Source organism: Hyla sarda, chromosome 2, assembly GCF_029499605.1.
Source record: "Hyla sarda isolate aHylSar1 chromosome 2, aHylSar1.hap1, whole genome shotgun sequence".
Taxonomy (NCBI): domain Eukaryota; kingdom Metazoa; phylum Chordata; class Amphibia; order Anura; family Hylidae; genus Hyla; species Hyla sarda.
This window is the reverse complement of record NC_079190.1, coordinates 408,855,402-408,871,981: the sequence shown is the minus strand read 5'-3', so window position 1 is coordinate 408,871,981 and position 16,580 is coordinate 408,855,402. Positions and strand designations below refer to the sequence as shown.

The following is a 16,580-nucleotide window of genomic DNA, read 5'->3' as shown; positions in this document are numbered from 1 at the left end:
TACAGTGGTCTCCAAACTGTGGACCTCCAGATGTTGCAAAACTACAACTCCCAGCATGCCCAGACTGCCCAAGCATGCTGGAAGTTGTAGTTCGGCAACATCTGATCCTTCAGATATTGCCGAACTACAACTTTCAGCATGCCTGGACAGTCTGGGCATGCTGGGAGTTGTAGTTTTGCAACAACTGGAGGCACACTAGTTGGGAAACACTGTCCGTTTCCTACCTCAGTGCCTCCAGCTGTTGCAATTGTTGCAAAACTATAACTCCCAGCATGCACTGACAGACCATGCATGCTGGGAGTTGTAGTTTTGCAACAGCTGGAGGCACACTGGTTTGGAAACACTAAGTTTGGTTGCAAAACACTTGAAAGTTTATTACTTAACTTAGTGTTTCCAAACCAGTGTGCCTCCAGCTGTTGCAAAACTACAACTCCCAGCATGCACGGACAGCCAAAGGGCATGCTCGGAGTTTGCAACAGCTGGATGTTTGCCCCCTCCCCCCAATGGGAATGTACAGGGTACACTCACATGGGCGGAGGTTTACAGTGAGTGCTGCAAGTTTGAGATGGAGCAAATTTTGCGCTACAGCTCAAACTTCCAGTGGCAAACTTGCTGTGAACTTCTGTGACTGTACCCTAAAAACACTACACTACACTGACACTAACCTAAAATAAAAAGTAAAAAACACTACATATACACATACCCCTACACAGCCCCCCTCCCCCAAAAAAATGAAAAACGTCTGGTACGCTACTGTTTCCAAAACGGAGCCTCCAGCTTTTGCAAAATAACAACTCCCAGTATTACCGGAGAGCCATTGACTGTCCAGGCATGCTGGGAGTTTTGCAACAGCTGAAGGCACCCTGTTTGGGAATCATTGGCATAGAATACCCCTATGTCCACCCCTATGCAAATCCCTAATTTAGGCCTAAAATGCGCATGGCGCTCTCTCACTTTGGAGCCCTGTCGTATTTCAGGGCAACAGTTTTGGGACACACATGGGGTATCGCCGTACTCGGGAGAAATTGCCTTACAAATTTTGGGGGGGCTTTTTCTTCTTTAAACCCTTATGAAAAGGTGAAGTTGGGGTCTACACCAGCATGTTAGTGTAAAAAAATAAATTTTTACACTGACATGCTGGTGTTGCCCTATACTTTTCATTTTCACAAGAAGTAAAAGGGAAAAAAGACCCTCAAAATTTGTAATGCAATTTCTCCTGAGTACGGAGATACCCCATATGTGGGCGCAAAGTGCTCTGGGGGCGCACAACAAGGCCCAGAAGGGAGAGTGCGCCATGTACATTTGAGGTGATTTGCACAGGGGTGGCTGATTATTACAGCAGTTCTGACAAACTCAAAAAACAATAAATATCCATATGTGACCCCATATTGGAAACTACACCCCTCACGGAATGTAATAAGGGGTGCATTGAGAATTTAGACCCCACTGGCGTATGACAGATTTTTGGAACAGTGGTCTGTGAAAATGAAAAATACAATTTTTCATTTGCACAGTCCACGGTTTCAAATATCTGTCAAACGCCAGTGGGGTGTAAATGCTCACTGCACCCCTTATTAAATTCCATGAGGGGTGTAGTTTCCAAAATGGGGTCACATGTGGGGGGGTCCGCTGTTCTGGCACCATAGGGGCTTCCTAAATGGGACATGCCCCCCAAAAACCCTTTCAGAAAAACTCACTCTCCAAAATCCCATTGTCGCTTCTTCCCTTCAGAGCCCTCTACTGCGCCCGCCGAACACTTGACATACACATATGAGGTATTTCCTTACTCGAGAGAAATTGGGTTACAAATTTTAGGGTGATTTCTCTCCTTTTACCCCTTGTAAAAATTAAAAAATTGGGTCTACAAGAACATGCGAGTGTAAAAAATGAAGATTTAGAATTTTCTCCTTCACTTTGCTGCTATTCCTATGAAACACCTAAAGGGTTAAAACACTTACTGAATGTCATTTTGAATACTTTGGGGGGTGCAGTTTTTATAATGGGGTATTTCTAATATGAAGACCCTTAAAATCCACTTCCAACCTGAACTGGGCCCTGAAAAATTGCGATTTTGAAAATCTTGAGAAAAATGGGAAAATTGCTGCGGAACTTTAAAGCCCTCTGGTGTCCTCCAGAAGTAAAAACTTGTCAATTTTTGATGCAAACATAAAGTAGACATATTGTATATGTGAATCAATATGTAATTTATTTGGAATATCCATTTTCCTTTCCAGCAGAGACTTTCAAAGTTAGAAAAATGCAAAATTTTCAACATTTTCATGAAATTTTTAGATTTTTTACCAAGAAAGGATGCGAATATCAGTGAAATTTAACCAATACGATAAAGTAGAATATGTCACGAAAAAACAATCTTGGAATCAGAATGATAACTAAAAGCATTCCAGAGTTATTAATGCTTAGTGACAGTGGTCAGATTTTCAAAAATGCCCAGGTCCTGAAGGTGAAAATGGGCTGGGTCATGAAGGGGTTAACCCCTTAAGGACCCAGGCTTTTTCTGTTTTTTCATTTTCAATTTTTCCTCCTTAACTTTAAAAAAATCATAACTCTTAAAAATTTTCACCTAAAATTCTATATGATGGCTTATTTTTTGCGTCACTAATTCTACTTTGTAATGACATTAGTCATTTTACCCAAAAATCTACAGTGAAACGGGAAAAAAAATTGATGAAAAAACACTATTTTGTAAGTTTTGGGGGCTTCCGTTTTTACGCAGTACATTTTTCGGCAAACATGATACCTTATCTTTATTCTGTAGGTCCATACGGTTAAAATGATACCTTACTTGTATAGGTTCGATTTTGTATCACTTCAGAAAAAAATCATGAATACATGCAGAAAAATGTATACTTTTAAAATGGTCATCTTCTGACCCCTATAACTTTTTTTATTTTTCTGTGTTCAGGGCGCTATGGGGGCTCATTTCTTGCGCCGTCATCTGAAGTTTTTAGCTGTATCATTTTTGTTCTGATCAGACTTTTTGATCACTTTTTATTCACTTTTTTGTGGTATAAAAAGTGATCAAAAATGCGCTATTTTGGACTTTGGAATTTTTTTGTGCGTACACCATTGAACGAGTGGTTTAAAAAGCGGTATATTTTTATAAATCGGACATTTCCGCACGTGGCGATACCACATATTTTTATTATTATTTACACTGTTTTTTTTTATTCTTGGAAATGCCGGGTGATTCAAACTTTTATTAGGGGAAGGGATAATTGAAAGGGTTAATGATTTTTTTACACTTTTGCAATATTATAGCTCCTATAGGGGGCTAAAACATTACATTAACTGATCTTTTACACTGATTGATGCATCTCCATAGGAATGGATCAATCAGTGTTTTCGGCGATTGAATGCTCAAGCCTGGATCTCAGGCTTGAAGCATTCATTCGGCGATCGGACAGCACAGGAGAAGGTAAGAAGACCTCCTCCTGTGCTACAGCTGTTCGGGATGCCGCGATTATACCGCGGTGATCCCGAACAGCTCCCTGAGCTAACCGGCAACTTTCTCTTTCGTTTTTAGCCGCGCGGCTCAGCTTTGAGCGCCCGGCTAAAGGGTTAATAGCGCGCGGCACAGCGATCAGTGCCGCGCGCCATTAGAGGCGGGTCACGGCTTCACTATGACGCCGGACCCGCCGCGATATGATGCGGGATCACCGTGTGACCCCGCGTTATATTGCAGGACCGGGACCCAGGACGTACCCATACGTCCTGGGTCCTTAAGAGGTTAAAGGGGTACTCCGGTGGAATTTTTTTTTTCTTTTTAATCAACTGGTGCTAGAAAGTTAAACAGATTTGTAAATTACTTCTATTACAAAATCTTAATCCTTCCAGTACTTATTAGCTGCTGAATACTACAGAGGAAATTATTTTCTTTTTTGAACACAGAGCTCTCTGCTGACATCATGACCACAGTGCTCTCTGCTGACACATTTGTCCATTTGAAGAACTGTCCAGAGTAGAAGAAATCCCCATAGCAAACATATGCTGCTCTGATCAGTTCCTAAAATGGACAGAGATGTCGGCAGAGAGCACTGTGGTCATGATGTCAGCAGAGAGCACTGTGTTCCAAAAAGAAAATAATTTCCTCTGTAGTATTCAGCAGCTAATAAGTACTGGAAGGATTAAGATTTTTTAATGGAAGTAATTTACAAATCTGTTTAACTTTCTGGCACCAGTTGATTTAAAAAAAATACGTTTTCCACCGGAGTACCCCTTTAAAGTACTGACAATTTACATAACGTTAAACTATACTGAACTAACACTAACCGACTATATAATCTTCATAAATACCATTAACAAATTGTTATTTATAGAGATGAGTGAATCAAATTGGATGAATCAGAATTTGTTTGGAATTTCCAGAGAAAGATCTTTACAGCGATGAATCAATTCACCTGAAGCCCACATCATTGCAGGCAGGCAGATAGACATGGACAGTAGAGAGAGAGAGTGCACTTTATATTGCTACTGTACTGGGGTATATTACTCTGAAGCTAATAGGGGCCAGTTAGTGTAAGCATCTGCTTTTTATGCCTAATTCAGGTGTAAACATCATGGGCATATTTTCCTATCCTAAGTGTAATATACACAGTAAAGACAAAAAAAACTGTGTGTGCAGCTCACAGCTACTGAGCTCAGAGGCTAGATCATATGTTACCTATACTCCTAGGTGCTATTAAAACGATCAGATAAATAAAACCAAACTCCGAAACCTCCAGGACCTCACGAGAAATACTGGTGCATGATTGTGGTATGATAATAAAATATATAACATATATAAAAATATCAGGAAGGGGTCATGTATTAGTACCCTGAAATGCATTTAGATTGTGGACTTTAAAAAAAAAAACGCACTACTACTGCACGAAATTTGGAAAAGCTATTCATCTGTTGCCCGGACAGAATAGCAGCATCCCGATTAAAGGCCTTCAATCAAACAGCCAGCCTTTGCTCCCAACATTTTAACCCACGTGGACCTTCTCCTGACTTCAGGCGCCACTCCGCTTGAGCTCCGGTCTTGCCGATCGGAGGAACAAGTGTCTATACTCTGCTAACCAAAATGGAGTGCAGCAGCGGTGCAGTGTAGATGGTGGGTTATAATCCGTCGTACGGCCTGTCGCAGAACAGTGCCAGCTGTCCTCCCGCTGTCAGAGCTGACCCTATACAAGACATCCACATTGTATTTGTTGAGATTATCAATAAATACTTCTATATAACATTATTTAGACATGCATCTTGTCAGTGACTGTGAAGCATTTAGGCCGACTTTTAACCATCTCCGGCCACCAGTGCCAGTGTGTAGTGGATGCCGGATTACTTGATATTCAGCGGGAACTTTAATCTACCACCTTGATCCAGCATATATATGTTTTATGCCTATAATAGTCATAGTAATTGCATTAATTGTGTGTATCTACAGTTTTTACTTTATTATAAATAAATGCTATTCAAAATTTGAAACAGTCTCCTCATATTTTTATATAGTTTATTATCATACCACAATCATGCACCAGTAACTGGTGCGATCCTTGAGGTTTCATTTTTTTTGTTTATCTAATCTAAGTGTAATATATGCACCTAGCACTTTTACGTTTTTTTCCTGTTAAAGTCATAGGGGCCAGTTATTGTTAAAGGCCATAAATACCTCACGCCTGTGTCATTCTGCCACTATATGGTCTACTCATGCTGCTGTCACCTCAAGCCTGTGTCATTCTGCCACTATATGGTCTACTCATGCTGCTGCCACCTTCTGGCTGAGGGATTCTGCCACTATATGATCTTCTAATACTGCTGCCACCTCAAGCCTGTGTCATTCTGCCACTAAAAGGTTTACTAATGCTGCTGCCACCTCAAGCCTGAGTGATTCTGCCATTATATGGTCTAGACATGCTGCTGCCACCTCAAGTCTGTGTCATTCTGTCACTACAGTGTGGGCCATTTATATGGATACACCTTAATAAAATGGGAATGGTTGGTGATATTAACTTGTTTGTGGCAAATTAGTATATGTGAGGGGGGAAACTTTTCAAGATGGTTGGTGACCATGGCGGCCATTTTGAAGTCGGACATTTTGAATCCAACTTTTGTTTTTTCAATAGGAAGAGGGTCATGTGACACATCAAACTTATTGGGAATTTACATAGTTACATAGTTAGTATGGTTGAAAAAAGACATACGTCCATCAAGTCCAACCAGGGAATTGAAGGGAAGGGTGTAAGGGGATAAGGGAAAGGGATGTAGTTTTATAATTCTGCATAAGCATTAATGTTATTTTGTTCCAGGAATGTATCTAGCCCTGTTTTAAAGCTGTTAATTGTTCCTGCTGTGACCAGTTCCTGAGGTAGACCGTTCCATAAATTCACAGTCCTCACGGTAAAGAAGGCGTGTTGCCCCTTTAGACTAAACCTTTTCTTCTCCAGACGGAGGGAGTGCCCCCTCGTCCTTTGGGGGGGTTTAACCTGGAACAGTTTTTCTCCATATTTTTTGTTTGGGCCATTTATATACTTATATATGTTTATCATATCCCCCCTTAAACGTCTCTTCTCAAGACTAAACAATTGTAACTCCTTTAATCGCTCCTCATAGCTAAGATGTTCCATGCCCCCTATTAGTTTAGTCGCACGTCTCTGCACCCTTTCCAACTCCGCAGTGTCCTTTTTATGAACAGGCGACCAAAACTGTACAGCATATTCCAGGTGAGGCTGTACTAATGCTTTATAAAGGGGGAGTATTATATCCCTGTCCCTTGAGTCCATGCCTCTTTTGATACATGACAATATCCTGCCGGCCTTGAAAGCAGCAGCCTGACATTGCATGTTGTGCTTGGTTTTAACATAACTTTATTCTTTCATGAGTTATTTACAAGTTTCTGACCACTTATAAAATGTGTTCAATGTGCTGCCCATTGTGTTGGATTGTCAATGCAACCCTCTTCTCCCACTCTTCCCACACTGATAGCAACACCGCAGGAGAAATGCTAGTACAGGCTTCCAGTATCCATAGTTTCAGGTGCTGCACATCTCGTATCTTCGCAGCATAGACAATTGCCTTCAGATGACCCCAAAGATAAAAGTCTAAGGGGGTCAGATCGGGAGACCTTGGGGACCATTCAACTGGCCCACGATGACCAATCCACTTTCCAGGAAACTGTTCATCTAGGAATGCTCGGACCTGACACCCATAATGTGGTGGTGCACCATCTTGCTGGAAAAACTCAGGGAACGTGCCAGCTTCAGTGCATAAAGAGGGAAACGCATCATCATGTAGCAATTTCTCATATCCAGTCGCCTACATGAGGATGTGTTTCCCTGTGTCAGGTCCGAGCATTTCTACATGAACAGTTTCCTGGAAAGTGGATTGGTCATCGTGGGCCAGTTGACTGGCCCCCAAGGTCTCCCGATCTGACCCCCTTAGACTTTTATCTTTAGGGTCAACTGAAAAAAATTGTCTGTGCTGTGAAGATACGAGATGGGCAGCACCTGAAACTATGGATACCGGAAGCCTGTGCTAGCATTTCTCCTGCGGTGTTGCTATCAGTGTGTGAAGAGTGGGAGACCAATCCAACACAATGGGCAGCACATTGAACACGTTAAAAGCAAGCACATTATTGTTTTTCTTGTATTCCCAATAAGTTTGATGTGCCACATGACCCTCTTCCTATTGAAAAAACAAAAGTTGGATTCAAAATGGCCGACTTCAAAATGGTCGCCATGGTCACCAACCATCTTGAAAAGTTTCCCCCCTCACATATACTAATATGCCACAAACAGGAAGTTGATATCCCCAACCATTCCCATTTTCTTAAGGTGTATCCATATAAATGGCCCACCCTGTATATGGCCTCCTAATGCTGCTGTCACCTCTAGACTAAGTCATTCTGTCATTATATGGTCTACTCATTCTGCTGCCACCTAAAGCCTGTGTCATTCTGTCACTATATGGTCTACTCATGCTGCTGCCACCTCAAGCCTGATCAGAATAGAACCAAACTTTTTCGGAATATTCAGCGAATTGAGTAAATGGAATTTTTAAAAATTATAATGCCGTGTTCACATATTTACCCCCCTGACGGGGCAGTGGGCCTTCTCCTCCTCCTCCCTCCCTCCCTCCCGTCCATTTTCCACCTTTCTGCCCTGGCCATTTTTAGCAAATTGTGCATAGGTCACTTTATATGGTAGTGAATTTAAAGGAAAACTGTCACGTTTTGTCCCGCACTATCCACAGGTACCTGTGGATAGTGCAGAAGACGCTGAACAATTTGAGTCCTACCTTGCCCAGATCCGCTGCGCCTTTTGCCCGTTACAGGTCTTTTCTGTGTATTAAAATTAGCACTTAACTGGCAAAGGCGGGGTTACTGCCTTCAACTGCCACTGTGTTGTAACCGCCGCCCTGCCCGCAGCACCGCCCGGCTAATGAATATTCATATATTGCCTTACTATGTTGTCTCATATCGGCCGAGTCCCGGACGCTACTGCGCATGTGCGGGATTTCTCACTACACCCGGAAGCGGTCTTCAGCGCTGCTTCATTCGTCCGGAGCAGCGATTAAGTAAGGGTGTAGGCAGTTTGAGACTCGGCCGATATGAGACAACATAGTAAGGCAATATATGAATATTCATTAGCCAGGCGGTGCTGCGGGCAGGGCGGTGGTTACAACACAGTGGCAGTTGAAGGCAGTAACCCCACCTTTGCCAGTTAAGTGCTAATTTTAATACACAAAAAAAGACCTGTAACGGGCAAACGGCGCTTCGGATCCAGGCAAGGTAGGACCCAAATTGTTCAGCGTCTCCTGCACTATCCACAGGTACCTGTGGATAGTACGGGACAAAACATGTGACAGTTTTCCTTTTAAAATGCTTTTACTTATTCTAGCCATGGTGAGATTGCTTGCTCGTCAAATATTGTATTTCAGGCCAGTGGGAAAATTCAGTCAGAAAATTTTTGTTAGTAAAAAAGCAATTTTTTTTCACCTTACATCACAAAAAGTGTACTAAGTAATCATTTGTAAAGAGATGAAATACTTATTTTTATAACATATATATAGTGCATTACATTTGTTTGTCTTGCAAACACTCTGTAATGTAAACATTGTACCTGGGCACTTCTTGTCCCTGATCATAGTGATTTAGATAGAGATTCCTCCGCTTCAGATCTGACCACTTTTTGACGATAGACAATCGGGTGTGACTCCTTTTATATTTGGTCATAAACTCATCCATCAGGCCATGGACAATGGCCTGTTTGTCTGTCTATGACCTGGTTTGATCATACCCCTTGGCAAAAAGCGCTGTCGGATGAAGATGCAAGTATATTAAATGGTTACTCCTCTCCCCAGCGTCCGGAACATTGAGTTCCTAATGCTGGGTGGGGGCTTCTGTGTTCACACCCCCCCCCCTCGTGATGTCACGACCCACCCCGTGATGTCCCGCCCCCTCAATTAACATCTATGGGAGGGGGCGTGACACACTTTGGAAAACTGGATTCTGCTGCGCTGTTCACGCATTTCCGTGCCAGATGTTCCGTGCCAGTGTGAAAAAAGCTTTGGATGCCCACATGACCCTGCCCTTATTGTGCCATCTGTGGCATGTATACATCAGAAAACTGTCAAAATTTAAACAGGTGCAATGACCTCAATGGTCCAAACGTAGTCAACCAGTGACCACATTTATCAGATGTATGTGTGTGTTCTTGGACTCAGCATAAACTCGTTAAAATACAGTATACATGTGGTAAATGACCTGAATGTAGTCACTAACTGACTACAGAGTATTTGGGCCCATGCCTATCCATGCACACATACAGTGGGGCAAAAAAGAAGTTAGTCAGCCACTAATTGTGCAAGTTCTCCCACTTAATATGAGAGGCCTGTAATTTTCATCATAGGTATACCTTAACTCTTAACTATGAGAGGATACCTTAACTATGAGACATAATGAGGAAAAAAATTCATAAAATCCCATTGTCTGATTTTTAAAGCATTTATTTGCAAATTATGGTAGAAAACAAGTATTTAGTCACCTACAAACAAGCAGGATTTCTGGCTCTCACAGACCTGTAACTTCTTCAAGAGTCTCCTCTATCCTCCACTTGATACCTGTATTAATGGCACCTGTTTGAACTTGTTATCAGTATAAAAGACACCTGTCCACAACTCCAAGTAGCCACACTCCAAACTCCACTATGGCCAAGACCAAAGAGCTGCCGAAGGACACCAGAAACAAAATTGTAGACCTACAACAGGCTGGGAAGACTGAATCTGAAATAGGCAAGCAGCTTTGTGTGAGGAAATCAACTGTGGGAGCAATTATTAGAAAAATGGAAGACCTACAAGACCACTGATGATTTCCCTTGATCTGGGGCTCCACGCAAGATCTCTCCCGTGGTGTCAAAATGATCACAAGAACGGTGAGCAAAAATACCAGAACCACATGGAGGACCTAGTGAATGACCTGCAGAGAGCTGGGACCAAAGTTCGAAAGGTTACCATCAGTAACACACTATGCCCTCAGGGACTCAAATCATGCAGTGCCAGACGTGTCCCCCTGCTTAAGCCAGTACATGTCCGGGCCCTTCTGAAGTTTGCTAGGGAGCATTTGGAAGATCCAGAAGAGTATTGGGAGAATGTCATGTGGTTAGATGAAACCTAAGTAGAACTTTTTGGTAAAAACTTAACTCGTGTTTGGAGGAGAAAGAATGCTGAGTTACATCCAAAGAACACCATACCTAGTGTGAAGCATTGGGGTGAAAACATCATGCTTTGGGGCTGTTTTTCTTCTAAGGGACCAGGACGACTGATCCGAGTAAAGGAAAGATTGAAGTAAAGGAAAGATAGAAGAATTTAAAGTCATTCAATTTTAATCTTTCAATTTTCCTGTATTTGTAAAGCATTTAATAAAGTGATATTTTTCAGTAGCTACTGCTCCTTATCTTTGTGTCCATGTATCGTGAGATTTTGAGTTAAAACCTCCTTTTATCAGTAAGGGCATTGAAGATGAAATGAGTCTTTCAGCATGACATTTATCCTAAACACACCGCCCGGGCAAAGAACGAGTGGCTTTGTAAGAAGCATTTCAAGGTCCTGAAGTGGCCTAGCCAATCTCCACATCTCAAGCCCATAGAAAACCTTTGGAAGTAGTTGAAAGTCTGTGTTGCCCAGCGACAGCCCCAAAACATCACTGCTCTAGAGGAGATCTGCAAGAGGAATGGGCCAAAATACCAGCAACAGTGTGTGAAAACCTTGTGAAGACTTACAGAAAACGTTTGACCTCTGTCATTGCCAAAAAAAGGGTATATAGCAAAGTATTGAGATGAACTTTTGTTATTGACCAAATATTTTCCACCATAATTTGCAAATAAATTCCTTAAAAATCAGTCAATGTGATTTTTTTTTTTTCTCATTATGTCTCTTATAGTTGAGGTGTACCTATGATGAAAATTACAGGCCTCTCATCTTTTTAAGTGGGAGAACTTGCACAATTAGTGGCTGACAAAATACTTTTTTGCCCCACTGTACATTAGTAGCCCATTTCAACATATTACTGACATACACCCTTAAAAACTGTCCAGACAAGATGGCTCTCCCCATAATCAAGAACAGAAAATATAATTTATAAAAACTGGGGAAAAAAAGAATATATGTCTGGTACATTAATAAAAATGTAGATACTTTTTTAATTTGTTTCAAATATATTGTAATCATTATGAAGCAAATAAGGACCCGATAATTCCATGTTCCAGGCTACCCCTTACACTGTATTATACCGTAGAATATAATTTGGGAACTATTTTCACCTGGTGGATGTCGATTTAATGAACAATTGTAAGACATCTGGTTCACACATATAATAGAAGCTCTAGTCATGTGGATCACAACACGGGGACAGATTGCAATAATTAGTAATAAGTAAAACCAGGCTGACATGTCGAAACACTGAATTTACAAGCAGATAAGAAACACTTGGGCCACCTAGTTAGCCTATTCTTAGAATTTCTGCAAACAGTCAGATTCTATATGATCCATGACATTTTCAATCTAGAATTGCCTTATGGCCTTTCCACAGAATTTTGAGATGTATTTAACTCATTGGAAAACCTCCACCTTGGAAGTCCCCACTTCTTAGTTATTTCCCTTTTGTTCTCCCTCAGGCCTAGCTTCTTCCGCCATCAGTGAATGACTTCTTGTTCTCTTCTCCAACATTCTTAGAATGATTCCTCCCATGTGCCTCTTTGAAAATACATAATATATTTATAATTTGCTGTGTTGCTCTCCTTAGTAACACACAATGACGCAGAACATGCATCATTTTAACAGTTCTGTTTTTGAAGGGGTTTTTCCATTTTAATTCTTATGAATGACAACATGGTAAACTTAGGACACCATCATGCAAGCAGGCTTATATAACAGCTGTAAAGAGGTACTCCAGGGGGAAACTATTTTTTTAACCCCTTAAGGACTAAGCATTTTTCAGTTTTTTTTTTTTGCATTTTTGTTTTTTTTCCTCCTTACCTTTTAAAAATCATAACCCTTTTAACTTTCCACCTAAAAATCCATATGATTTATTTTTTTCACCACCAATTCTACTTTAGTACGAAAAATGGATAGATCAGATCACCAGCAAGACGTCCAGTCCACAGCGCGGCAGGTGTGTGGCAACACCAACATCCAAGACAAAGAAAACTGTGCCAGCGTGGAAATGTGCATAGTCTTGTTTATTGAGAATAAAATCAGCAACACAGGTAAGTGAACAGTGGAATGACCTTAGTCATATCACTAAGGATGGTCCACGCCTGAAACTCGTCATTCCACTGTTCACTTTCCTATGTTGCTGATTTTATTCTCAATAAACGGAACTCTGCACATTTCCACGCTGGCACGGTTTTCTTTACCAATTCTACTTTGTAATGACATCAGTCATTTTACCCGAAAATCTACAACGAAACAAAAAAAAATCGACGTATGGAATAAAGAGGTGTAATTTTTACTGAAAAAATGTACTGCGTTGATACAGAAGCCCTCCAAATTTACAAAATTTGTGGGGGTTTTTTCTTCAATTTTGTCGCACAATAATTTTTTCTTCCGTTTCGTCGTAGATTTTTGGGTAAAATGACTGATAATGATGATCCATCATATGGATTTTTTAAAGGTAAGGAGTAAAAAATAAAAGTGCAAAAACATAAAAACCTCTGGTCCTTAACCCCTTAAGGACCAAGGACGTACCGGTACGTCCTTGGTCCTGCTCTCCTGATATAACGCGGGGTTACACAGTATATCACGGCGGGCCCGGCGTCATAGTGAAGCCGGGACCCGCCTCTAATAGCATGCAGCGCCGATCGCGGCACTGCGCGCTATTCACCCTTTAGCCGCGCGCTCAGAGCTGAGCCGCGCAGCTAAAAGCGAAAGTGAAAGTTGCCGGCTAGCTCAGTCAGGCTTTTCGGCTAATCGCGGCATCCTGAACAGCTTACAGGACAGCGGGAGGGCCCCTACCTGCCTCCTCGCTGTCTGATCGCCGAATGACTGCTCAGTGCCTGAGATCCAGGCATGAGCAGTCATGCGGCAGAATCGTCGATCACTGGTTTCCTATGAGAAACCAGTGATCAATGATGATCAGTGTGTGCAGTGTTATAGGGTCCTATGGGACCTATAACACTGCAAAAAAAAATGAATAAAGATCATTTAACTCCTCCCCTATTAAAAGTTTGAATCACCCCCCTTTTCCAATAAAAAAAAAACAGTGTAAATAAAAATAAACATATATGATATCACCGCGTGCGGAAATGTCCGAATTATAAAAATATATCATGAATTAAACCGCTCGGTCAATGGCGTGCGCGCAAAAAAATTCCAAAGTCCAAAATAGTGCATTTTTGGTCACTTTTTATAAGTCCTATCAATGCAAAAATGGTACCGTTAAAAACTTCATCACGGCGCAAAAAATTATCCCTCATACCGCCCCCATACACGGAAAAATAAAAAAGTTATAGGGGTCAGAAGATGACAATTTTAAACGTATTAATTTTCCTGCATGTAGTTATGATTTTTTCCAGAAGTCCGACAAAATCAAACCTATATAAGTAGGGTATCATTTTAATTGTATGGACCTACAGAATAAAGATAAGGTTTCATTTTTACCGAAAAATGTACTACGTAGAAACACAAGCCCCCAAAATTACAAAACAGCGGGTTTTTTTTTCAATTTTGTCGCACTATGATTTTTTTTTTTCCGTTTCACCGTAGATTTTTGGGCAAAATGACTGATGTCATTACAAAGTAGAATTGGTGGCGCAAAAAATAAGCCATCATATGGATTTTTAGGTGCAAAATTGAAAGAGTTATGATTTTTTAAAGGCAAGGAGCAAAAAACGAAAATGCAAAAACGGAAAAAACCCGGTCCTTAAGGGGTTAAAGAGTATCATCTGTAATTTTTTTTCTGTCCCTACCTATTGATAAACTATCCCTAAACTGCTCCCTGCATTTACATTTTTTTTTGCTACCTTATTAATAGCTGATCCTCTGCTCTTCTCCCTAGCTCTGCCGGTAGCCGACTTCCCCAGCAAGCTCAACGTCACTGACGCCCGCTGGGCGCCGACTTCCGCCCTCACTTCATCTATGCTGCGCTCCTATTGGGAGCGTACATAGATGATCATTGAATCGCACAGCAGGCTGCTCCATGTTCTCCTCCCTATTTAGCAGTGTAGTGTTATCCAGGGAGGAGGAATATTGGAGCATCGCTCACCTGCCGTGCTCACCGGCGAGACCCAGGACCAAAACAAAGTACGGGTGAGTGAAATAAGATCTCACTTACCCATACAGGAAATGTGCAGTCCTGGAGCATCAGCGCAGAACTCCAGACTGTAGATGCCGGTGGAAGCCAGCCAATGAGCGCAGCCCCACTGTTCACAGCGCTCGCTCCCGTCTGTCTGATTGACAGGCAGGGAGCGAGCGCAGCCTGAATGAATTAGGACCGATTGCCTGGCCGGCATTCGTCCGAATTCAGCTGCAGCTGGCCGCTAGGAGGGAGAACCCTAGTGGCCGGTTTTCAAATGTAAAATACACCATGTTAATAAAAAAAATTAAAAATAACTATATTAGAGATATGTTGTAGTACATAAGTACTACAACATATCAAAAAAAAGTTGATGACAGTGCCCATTTAAGGGGTTAAAAAAATAAAATAAAAATGTAATTAAGAAACAATCTGCTTGCTATAGCCAACTGCACCACTCTTCCTCTACACAGGTTTTGATAAATCCCCTAAATGTATCCTTTAACCTCTTAAGGACGCAGGGTGTACCTGTACGCCCTGTGCCCGCTCCCTTGCTATGACGTGGGGTCACAGGCTGACCTTGTGTCATGGTGGGGTGGTCCCGGTGGCCATCAATGGCCGGGACCACCCCACTATAACACAAGGGACCCGTGTCTAATGCCAGACATCACCGATCGCAGTAATGCCCGGCATTAACCCCTTATACGTGGTGATCAAAGTTGATCACCGCGTCTAAAATGAAAAAAAAAAAGCATTTCCGGCAGCTCAGTCGGGCTGCTTGGGATCACCGTGGTGTCCCGATCAGCTTATAGGATGAAGGGAGGGCCCTTACCTGCCTCCTCGCCGTTCGATCTCCTCTGAGATGCTCCAGCCTGGCTCACCAGGCTGGAGCAATCGAGTGCAGATAACACTGATCAATGCTATGCTATGGTACCGATTTAAAAAAATTAGCACTCATATATAGCATACAGAAGATGACAATTTTAAACATACAAATTTTGGTGCATGTATTTATTTTTTAATTTTTTGTAAGTTGTAAAATAAAACCTACATTAATTGGGTATCCTTGTAACTGTATGGACCTACAAAATAATAAGGTTTAATTTTTGCCAAAAAGTGCACTGTGTAGAAATGGAAGCCGCTAAAAATTACAAAATCACTTTTTTTTTTTTTTTTTTTCAACAAAAATATTTTTTTGCTTTCGCTATCGATTTTTGGGTGAAATTACTGATGTCATTACAAAGTAAAATTTATGTGCAACAAGCCTTCATATTGGTCTGAAAGCGTTTGGCTTTTTCTTCCTTACCTTCTAAAAATCATAAGTGGAAAAACCCTTTCCTGAAAGGATTAAATATAATGAAACCATGCCCCCCCGAAATTCTTTATAATATACACCATACCTCTATAAATTCAACACACACTGTGCTCCCTGAAATCAATTTTAAAGGGGTTCTCCGGTGCTTGCACATCTTATCCCCTATCCAAAAGATAGGGGATAAGATGCCTGATCGTGTGAGTCCCGCCGCTGGGGACCCCCGGGATCTTGCACCCTGTTTGCAATCAGTCATAGCTGATAGCTGTCATGCCCCCTCCTGTAGGTTTGCATTGAGGAGCGGCGCGTGACGCCACACGGGGGCGGAGGCATGACGTCACACGCCGCCGGCCCCGTGGTCGTCCGTAATCAGACCCAGAGCGAACACGCTCCGGGGACTGACTACAAATGGGGTGCCGCGTGTAAGATCCCGGGGGTCCCCAGCGGCAGGACACCCGTGATCAGGCATCTTATCCCCTATCC

General features: G+C 41.9%; 1 protein-coding gene across 8 annotated transcripts in view; it reads left to right on the top strand.

Annotated features, from left to right (window-relative positions):
- Positions 1-16,580, top strand: part of LOC130358010 (arylsulfatase H-like) — a 135,672-nt gene that overhangs the window by 50,042 nt on the left and 69,050 nt on the right. The window contains exon 1 of one of the 8 annotated variants that reach the window (XM_056560801.1): positions 8,338-8,571. The exons of 6 other annotated variants lie outside the window; for them this stretch is intronic. In XM_056560801.1, the coding sequence (XP_056416776.1) occupies positions 8,436-8,571 (136 nt within the window). In that variant the 5' untranslated portion in view covers positions 8,338-8,435. Of the gene's footprint in view, positions 1-8,337; positions 8,572-8,656; positions 8,786-16,580 lie in introns of those variants that run through there. One more of the 8 variants, XM_056560804.1, reaches the window with a different exon arrangement.